At 34.7% G+C, this 10,051-nt stretch overlaps 1 protein-coding gene across 1 annotated transcript; it reads left to right on the top strand.

The window, feature by feature from the left end:
- The first annotated feature begins 409 nt into the window (after positions 1-409).
- Positions 410-2,363, top strand: LOC105773973 (cyclic phosphodiesterase). Its single transcript, XM_012596229.2, has 3 exons — positions 410-952; positions 1,088-1,142; positions 1,870-2,363. Exons 1-3 carry the CDS (start codon positions 521-523, stop codon positions 2,073-2,075), a joined length of 693 nt encoding a protein of 230 aa, XP_012451683.1. The 5' UTR covers positions 410-520; the 3' UTR covers positions 2,076-2,363.
- Positions 2,364-10,051: the final 7,688 nt, after the last annotated feature.

Here is a 10,051-nt window from a genome sequence, read left to right as displayed (position 1 = left end):
GATGGACGGCTTAAAATTAGCCTGGTCATGGGGTTTTCGGAACGTAGAGATAGAAAGTGATAATGTTTTGCTAATTGATACCCTACGCAATGGACTAGCCGAGGTCAGTAATATAGCCAAAGTTCGAATGATTCATGAATGAATTTCCAAGGGTTGGTAGGTGAAATGTCGACATATTTTGAGAGATAGCAACAAGATTGTCGATCCCATAACTAAGGAGGTAAGAGATAGGGAATCAATTGGTTGTTCTTCTTAACCCACCCTAAAACGTGAGACACATATTGGAAGAGGATATTCAATATGTTACGTAATTGCAAAGATTTATTTTCTAGATAAATGAATTTTTTATCAAATCTCAAAATGTTTATGACATTATGTATTTGTCTAAGATTATAGAAATGGAAGTAAAAAGAAAAAAGAAAAGAAAACGTAGTCAATAGTCATCGCCTTGGAGAATTATCCCGTGGAATCAGGTTTCAGGGTCTCGCCACTGGGAACACAAAGAGCATATGCTCTTCCAATGTGCCACCTAGCCCAAGTTGCCATTTTAAAACCCCAAACCCATATTTTCTCCATCTTCAAAAACCCATATTCAATCTCCAAAAGCCTTCAAATTCCAACCAATTACTCTCTCACCGCTCGCTCCACTTCCATGGGAACCCCCGAAGCCGTAGTCAAGAAAGATGTGTATTCGGTGTGGGCACTGCCCCCCGAAGACGTTACTGCTAGGGTCAAGAAGTTGATGGAAGGTTTAAGATCCGAGTTCGGCGGGCCACAGTTCGAGCCCCACGTCACGGTTGTTGGGGCCATCAGCTTAACCGCTGATGATGCCTTGGCCAAGTTCAGGTCCTCTTGTGATGGCCGCAAAGCTTATAATGCCACCGTCGATCGTGTGGCTACCGGGACTTTCTTTTATCAGTGCGTCTTTTTGTTGCTTCATCCCACTCCTGAGGTAATTCCCCATTTCACTTACTTTCTTTGGGTTTCCTTCATTTTTACTATAATTTAAAGAACAATTCCTTTTTGGGGCAGTTAACAATTCCTTTTTGGGGCAGTTGAAGTAAGAGTTTTGTGAAATTTTCTCCAGGTGGTGGAAACTAGTGCTCATTGTAGTAGCCATTTTGGTTACAAGAGCTCAACACGTAAGTTGTTACTGCTTAATATGGTTGCCTTTTTGTCCAACAGCTTGGGCAATCTGAGTTATGTCTAATGTCATGAATCAGGTATCTAGTCATAGTGGGGTAAAAGTACTTTAGGCACCCAAAAATTTCATTAACTCCGGTACTTGCTAATGTTAAAATTCACTACACTAACCCATTTGGTACTTTTAAAGTTCGTGGTTGCCTGGAAAACTGTCAAATTGTCAATCAAAACCATTGGTGCTGTGTTTCAAAATTTCAGAGAGAAAAAGTATGTAAATATTGCTTCTTAGTTTTTTTTATATATAATTCAGGTGCAGAGATGGTTCAAATTATAGAAGGTAGAGTAACTAAGCAAGTAAAGATAACATTTTGACTGCTACAAGTTTCTATTGAGAAGGGAAAGGGGTGTTAAGGAGGGGCCAAAGGGGCGAATTGATGGAATGCATTACATAAGTTCTTTGATGGAATGCATACTTGAATTCATGTCATTGCTTTAGTTTGTCCAGTGGTTGGTAATGGTTGTTTGTCTTTGTGAATTGAGCTGATGAACTATATATACTCTAGATGAGAGAACTACTATCCTATCTGATAATTGAGACATTGAGGCTTTGATATTTATATATATAAAGGCTTAATTGATCATCATTCAATTTCAACATTAATGGGATCAAATACTTATACTTGTCCTTCTATTATGACATTCATTGTGTTGGTCATTTCCTTGTAGCATACATGCCACACTTAAGCCTCCTTTATGCCGACCTCACAGAAGAAGAGAAGAAGAAAGCTCAAGAAAAAGCTAATATGCTGGATGAAAGCATCGGTAGCCTGAGCTTCCAGATAAGTCGCCTTGCATTGTATAAAACAGATACTGAGGACAAAACTCTCAAATCCTGGGAGAAGGTTGCTGAATGCAACCTTAGTCCCAACTAGCTTCTTACCCTTCTGCAGCTAATGCAAAAAATAGAACCTAATAAGTCTCACCGTTTCATTTTGCCTACATCAATAATCATATATCTATGCTGGTTATTGGTAATTGTTACTAGTTACAATGATGATGATGCACTCTACATGTTATCTGTAACTAGTATTTAAGGTTGTGTACCTTGAAAAACTGCTGCTAGCCATTAATAAATAGGCAATTAGTTAAGTCCACAACAATTGCTGTAACTTTTTCTTATGTTTTGTTTAATGGGGTCAATAAAAGTTTTGCTTAAATCAGTGCCTTCTTGAGCAAGCTTCTCTCTTAACAAGTAGCTTGTGATTATTATTATTATTATTATTAAAATTAATATTACCAGATTTAGATGAGCTGTGCATGTGAGGGTAGGCATCAGAGAACATGTTAAGAAAATTATGTGTTTGACGTGCTTTCTGGTTAGTTTGAAGAATATGACACCCAGAAGAGCAAGCATGTAAAACATCCCATCTAGTGTTGGCTAAAATTATATTTATTAGTGGAAAAGAGAAATATACATATCTGTTTGTAATAAAAGGAAATTTCTCTTCATACATGATTTTTACCTTGAAAAATATCAATGTTTTAAAATTGAACTGGTGGCTGGATCTGTTTTTGAAATAGGATAGGTACTCAGAACCAATTAAGCCGTTTGTGAGATTCTGATGTTCAAATTATCTTAACCAGTCAAAGGGTGACGGCATAGAATAGTCTGTATTGATATGTGAATTGGGTAATGGCCCATAGGGCTTTGACAGCTTGATCTAGCTGGATTCTGGATGAGCTAACATTAACGGAAACTTGCAATGAACCCAACACAGTTGGAAAATCATTGGACAAATATTTTTGGTTTTATTAGTAAATGGATCCCTAAATTATACCTTAAATTTAATTGATATTTAAAGTTTTTTTGGGTAATTTTATCCCATTTTACCTCCAAAAAAGTGTGAAGTGTCTGATAAAAATGTTCCATATGTGATGTTATTATTAATGTGCCACATAATATGAACATGGTTGGTATTGTTTTCTAAGTGAATTGAGATAAAATCGGAAATAGGGATATAGTTTTGAGGGCATTTTGCTAATAAAGCCAATAGTTTATACAACTTAAAATGTGTTCAAACTACAAAAAGAAACTTGATAGTGGAAGCAAATCCCAATTACTACTAATTCCAACTACTAGGAAGATGCCTAAATCCAGGATCGGTCTCTCAAGTTTTCATGTGAAACTTATCTTTTGGTTCTGGTTTTTGTTTTCATCACATGTTGTGAATGACATAAGGCCATTTTCAAAGTCAACAAAACAAACACAGCCTCATTCATTTTATTTCCTCAAAAGTGAAATCATGAATAGCTGGAATGGAGACAGCGAGCCTTTGCCAAATGTCATAATGTTAAACTTGTGTGGTGAACAAGGGGAAGAAGGTGAAGGTAGAATATAGGAGAAAAGGATGAAGGTTGGGAAGGGATTTTTTGTTTTCGAGAGAGATTTTGGAGATTAGGAAGGAGTGTCACATGTGAGTTGTTTTCATGATCTTTTTATAGTGGGAACAAATTTAGTTATATGTCCTAAGATCATTGACAAGGAAGTTTGATTTAATACCTTTGACAGTAACATGATGTTTTAGATGAAACATGTTAGAGTGATTAGCAATCAATTACTCTGGGTCTCCATGTGGCCCTCGCATGGTCTTAGTTGGAACTTAATTATAAATTATTTGAGTCCTAATTACATATGTTCAATCGACCCCTCCATTAGCTGCTGAAACCATAAATGAATTGTATGTAGAACCAAATGAACAGAATGAATAGAAATGATGAAGTTAGAGAAATGGGTGATATTCACAAATGGATGTGTTTTCTCGCTGAGTATAGAAATGACTTAAAAATTAATTTAAGGTTTTCGAATTATGATTTAAATAATTGAAGTTTGAAAATGGAATTAAATTAATTAGACATTATGAATCTTGTAATGACCCGATTTCTAGTGGTGTTAGAAAATGTGATTTTGGGACCCCGTTTTCATAAATCGAGCCCATAAAATTTAAAATCTTTACAGATTTATTATATAGGTCAATTGAATTTTGGATAAGTAATTTAGCCAAAATTGTGTTTGACTAGGGCCTAGTAGACCTGTCCATGGTCAGGCGGCCGGCTGACTGACGCCCGCCAAAATATGGGAGGGTTCGGGTAAAAATATAGGCTCGAATATGGGCTTGGGCAAAAAAACGAGGCCCGTTTAAAAAATGGGCTGGGCCTCGGGCACCACTTTTTTTGCTCGGGCCTACCAAATATAATAAATATATATTTTTATTTTATTTTTTAATTTTAAAATACTTTTAAAATAATTTTTTATTTTAAAATAATTTTTAATGTTTATTTTAAAATGGGTGAGATGGGCGAGCTCGGGCTTATGATATTTTTCCTGGCCGGGCACTGGGCAAAATTCAGCCCATATTTCGGTAGGGCAGACCCGCCTCGAGGAGGCAGAAAATTTTTTCTGGCCTGGCTCGAACCCGCCTACCAATGGACATGGATGTCTAGGGCCTAGGGATTAAATTATAAAAGTCCAATTGCTATAGATTTCTAATTAGCTAAAGGACCAAAAGAGCAATTAAACCAAATTATAATATGTATTAGTGGAAAATGATGGAAGATTCCACTTATTATGAGTAACTTTAGTTAATTAATTTTAATTAAGATAATTAGGTAATTAAGTAAGTCATAAATTAAGTATAAAAGCCAAAAATTTAATTAGGCTTGTCATCTTCATCCTTTCACCATCTTTTGTAAAAATAAAAAATAAAATAAAGAAAGAAAACCCTTTTTGAAAGCTTTAGCATTTAGTCCTTAATACTAAGGTAATTCAAGTCCTTTTCTTGTAATTTCTATATTTTTGAGGTCATGAGAGCTTGATTTAGCTAGCTCATGTACCAATTTGTAAAACTCTTAAAGTTTTAAAAAGTTTCCATTGTTGATTTCTTGAAGTTTTTGGTGTTAAATTGATAGGTTTTAAGCTTAGATATGAAAAAGGACTCATTTGTAAAGTTAATTGATAGTTTCGTACATTAGGGACCAAACTAGATAAAATGTAAAATGGATAGTAGTAATAAGAAATAATAGGTCCCTAATGGGTAATAGTGAAATAGGATTTCAATTTGGAGCTTTAAATTGAAATTTAAGTTAGTCTCGATTTTAGCAGCTAAATTGAATAAACTGTAAAACATGTTTTGACTTTGTAATTGATTGTGATTTGAGTTGGAATTTAATATTATGTATTGTCGGATTATAATTCGTAGCTAAAGACGACATGGGAATGTCGAGAGGGAAAGGAAAGATGAGATCCGACGACGCATAACTCGAGTGTTCAGTTTGTATTTTTATAATTTGATTTAATTGAATTGTTGCATATTTCTATTATTTGATATTGAGGTAAGTTAAATATGATTGATCAAATTGAATTGGTATGAATTTGACTGTTTATCGAGATAGAGGAAAATCAAATAAAGTTAAAAATAGTATAACGTGATGAAAATGTAAAATTGGCTTTGAATTGTGATGATATTGATGAATTGGTTGATGAATTGAAAATATGAAATGCAAAATTGAAATTTATTGAGAATTGGATAATTAGTTACCATATTAACTATTCGGACAGAGTCAGATATAGTTAGCATGTCATAGGATGGATCAAGTACGAGTTGCTTCGACTATGTGCCGATGAGTGTTGGGCGGAGTCTATTTACTTTGGATTATTTGATGAGGCACTGGGTGTCAAATTTGGTGTGTTGGTTGGATATGTGTATCAATTCGAGTCTGAGTCGGGTTAATAGTGATATAAAATGTAAATTTGATAACAATATAACAATAGAATTGATATTGAGAATTGATGCTTAAAAAAAGAGTAATAATATATTAATTTCGATATTATACGAAAGATTATGCGAACCAAATATACGAATCCATAGGACTGATATGATAATGTGACGAATCAATCGATTCTATTTGGAAATTTGTATGATAATGTGATACATTCTTAAATTAGTTAATTGATTATGTATAGGTTGAATTATATGGCATAAATGGTACACTTAGCATGATACTTTGTATTTTACCTTACCCTTAAGTATAGCACCATCTTCTGCTACGGACCACTCTGGGCTATAATACTCAGTCACCATTATTGAGTGATTGTCTGAGTTCACAAGTTCTTTTACACCAGTCCTTACCCTTTAGAGAGGAATGGTCTTCATAGAGAATTTTGTCACTCGATGTTTCTCCCTTTTTGGTGTCACTGTTTACCATTTGGGTTCTAGCCAACCCCTCCTTTCCCATAGATTAATTTGTGTGTTCCCAATAAACCACTAGTTTATTGGGTTTCCTGAACACTCTTAAGATCCCTAGTGGAAAATTCTTATTCGTGGATCCTTGGGTAATCAATCCTTTATTTGTCTGCATACCAATTACCTTATGCCCCTTTGGCTTGCACGACTACTAGTCTCGTAGCCTTTTCTTATCTCTATTACAATTTCCATTCTTTGGTTGATTCCCCAATCTATGGCTAACTATTGCGTCTCATATTTCCATTTTCCTTTCAACCTTTTTTCTTGTTGCGGGTTTTTCCATAATTGATACTCCAATCGTCCACCCGTGCTTATTGTCATGGTGGACTATTTTATGCCACCACAATCGAGCTATGGTCTTATGCCATATAATCACACATTTTCCATCCTGGTAGACTCCATTAGTTGCCCTAGACGAACTATGGTCTTACCTTTCCAACCCTTATGTTTATCGTTCTGACGAACTACCCTGTGTTTAACGGCCCATCGGACTATCCCGTGTTTAACGTCTTATGGGACCAACCCGTGTTTAACGTCCTGTCAAACTCGTAACATTTCTGTAGTATCTTTTAGTTATGGTCTTACATAATATAACCTCGTGTTTTCTATCCTAGCAAACTCCACTGCTGGCTATAGTCTAACTATGGTCTTACACCTTATATCCCCGTGTTTATTGTCCCGAAGGATTATTAGGATACCATAGCGTCTTTAATCTATGGTCTTAATTTTGTTGACCATGATGCCATGACGTCTTTCAGCCATGGTCTTCCTTATTTTATATCATGACGTCATGTTATCTTTCACCTATGGCCTTACTCATTTTAGGCATGTAGCCTCTGGTTGGTTCTATGGCCTAGCCATAATCTTTACTCTTCCCATTTCATTCCTTTCAATCCTCTATTTCACCATCCCTAACCTTGATATTTGAACATGTGACCGCCTCTCGACGTACCAACGTTGGAAGTGTGAATACTGCTACAAAGGGTAGGAATTAAGGCGATGTCCATAACTATACGAGTCAGGTTATAATATAGTTTACAAGAAAGTATGGAAGTACTCCGAGGATTGTACCCTAAAGAGGTGAGACTAAACTAATATAATTTATACACTACTAGGTTTAATTAGTAATTTGATTAAACTATATTACGATTAATCATAGGGTGATGATAAAAACTATTCTATATAAAAATAATAAAAACTATGGTGGAAATAGATTGCAAATCCTATCAGATTTAACGATGGAAAACTAACACATTTCAGTGTTAATAATTAACTTCTATTTCGGGCTCTATCTAATCAACTAGTCATTAACATAATAGGGCCTCTCGACCATCAACTAACCTAATTAGTCAGCAGGAACTACTTATCTCTCAATGTCATAGTCCAGACCAGATTAGGATAAGGTGTTCACGAATAGGCAGTATCAATTTCGGGTTCATTCCCACCTATATGACATCCTAGGGTCGTCAAGCCTAGGGTTTTAAGTTCTTCTTATCCTAACCAGCTGATCCGCTAAGAATCCTTACATAAAAGTTCATCAATCCCACATCCACTCTTTAATCTCCCTTACCGAATTAGTTCCCCATAGATTTAATACATTCAAAGCAATTGATAATAAAGATAAACATTATAAAAGAAATCAAGAGTGCAAATGAGAAAGATTTTGATAATATAATAGATGCGTGAACAATAATCCGTTAAAGAGTATGGCAATCTACAATCTGATCCCCGCGAAGAACAAAATAAAAGAAAAATTAAACTAAAGAAAAACTTAATGAAAAACTAAACTGAATGCAAAGATGAATAAAAACTTGAATACAAACTACTCATAAAGTGTTTAGAGCCTTCTATTTATAGGCCTAGGGTTGGTCGTCGATCATTGACCTAATTTGGCTGAAGTTTTAGCATTAAAGTTTGTTGTACAGATGGAAACACCCTTGGCTCATTAATTTTTCATGTCACATCGATGTTGCGACACCCTCTGACCTGTCTTGTGACACTAATGGTAGTTTATGATCTAGGGCTTCATTTCAGGGCTGTGTCACAATACCCTCTGGCTATGTCACGCCACTGAAGGCAAACTGTTCCTTTTAAGTATTCTGTTCACTATGTTACAACACTGAAGCTCTGTGTTGCAACATCGCGGGTAGTCTCATGTTCTTACACCTCCGAATAGTGTCCTGCACACTCACCAAATATGTTAGCCTGCCTTTAGGCCTACATTGGCCCTTAAGGTCATATAAATAGCTCAAATTGCACTTTTTATTAATTATGAGCTAGAATTGAAAACTAAATAAAAACATAGCTAAATTGCTTTCATCTATTCTCATTTAGTATGAAAAAAAGTTTAATATGATACAATGAATTGTGACATATCAAGCTCCCCTACACTTAATTCATTATTTATTCTCTAGAACTCGTAACCGAGTATTTCTATTTTTGATACTATCATAGTCGATACTATATAAACCGAGTATTTCTATTTTTGTAACCTTGTTTTTGGGTCACTTTGACTTTTTCAATGCTTTACCACTCAAACTAATTTTGTTCTTTTCTACTCATTTTGACTTTTTCTAAAATTTTCTTTATTCGGGTCATTTTAGCTTAACCTATAATCACTACATCACACTGCTTCTTCCTATTTCACTCTGTTTTTAGAAAACCATCGTTATGTATCAACCTATCCCTTAATACGTATGGCTTGACATCTAAATTACTATAGTTCGAAGACCAAAGAAAAATGATAAGTAAAATATATATTTGGGTTTCAGTTTTTGTATAAAGGTTCTTCAAGAAGTGATTTCTGGCTCAAATATGGTACTAAATTTTAATGAATAAGGTTGACTTTTTGGCTCTTGTTTATACCAAAGAAAGCTTTAGTTCATCCCTAGGTATCTCAATATTCAAAAATTTAATCGACTAAGTAATCACAATTCTAGTCATCTATTATTCATACTCGCATACTTGTTTCCCTATATTTTCTCTACCATTTGGTATATTTAATTACTTAAAGCCTAATTACAATGTAATAAATGGAACTAATTAGTCTAATAATTGATCATTTAAAATCTTTCACTATCATGCCAAATTTAAAGCAAACAAAATTAACCTATATACATGCTCCTAACCTATCACTTGTATTTCTACAAGCTCAAGCACATTTTAGACAAGAAAAAAAATAAAATCATAAACTTCCTATGTTACCCCGTCACACTTTAAATAGCACATTATCTCTAATATGCAGCCCTTAAGTATACAAGAAAGAAGTTATCCGATTGATCATGACATTTTTTATAACCTTATGGTGGGTTTCTCCTTCCTTGATCGTTAATCGCTCGTAAATGTAGTGCTCTCCTCATGTAGGGTTCGTGCATAGAAAATTTAAAAACAAAACACACACACACATATATATATTAATGTTAACCTACTCTTAATCTAAAACGAAAATTAAAATCATCCAAGTTAATTGTTTACATGTCCTTAAAATAGAAATTTAAATAAAAGTTTAAACATCAAATTGGGGTGGTTGCCACTCGTCCATCGGAGATTTTCTCTTGCCAAAATTTGGCTCATGAGAAGCCTCCACCCAACGAATGTGCATGCCGGGT

The sequence above is a fragment of the Gossypium raimondii genome, chromosome 6, assembly GCF_025698545.1.
Source record: "Gossypium raimondii isolate GPD5lz chromosome 6, ASM2569854v1, whole genome shotgun sequence".
In the NCBI taxonomy this organism is placed as follows: Eukaryota; Viridiplantae; Streptophyta; class Magnoliopsida; order Malvales; family Malvaceae; genus Gossypium; species Gossypium raimondii.
This window is presented reverse-complemented; position numbering and strand designations above follow the sequence as displayed.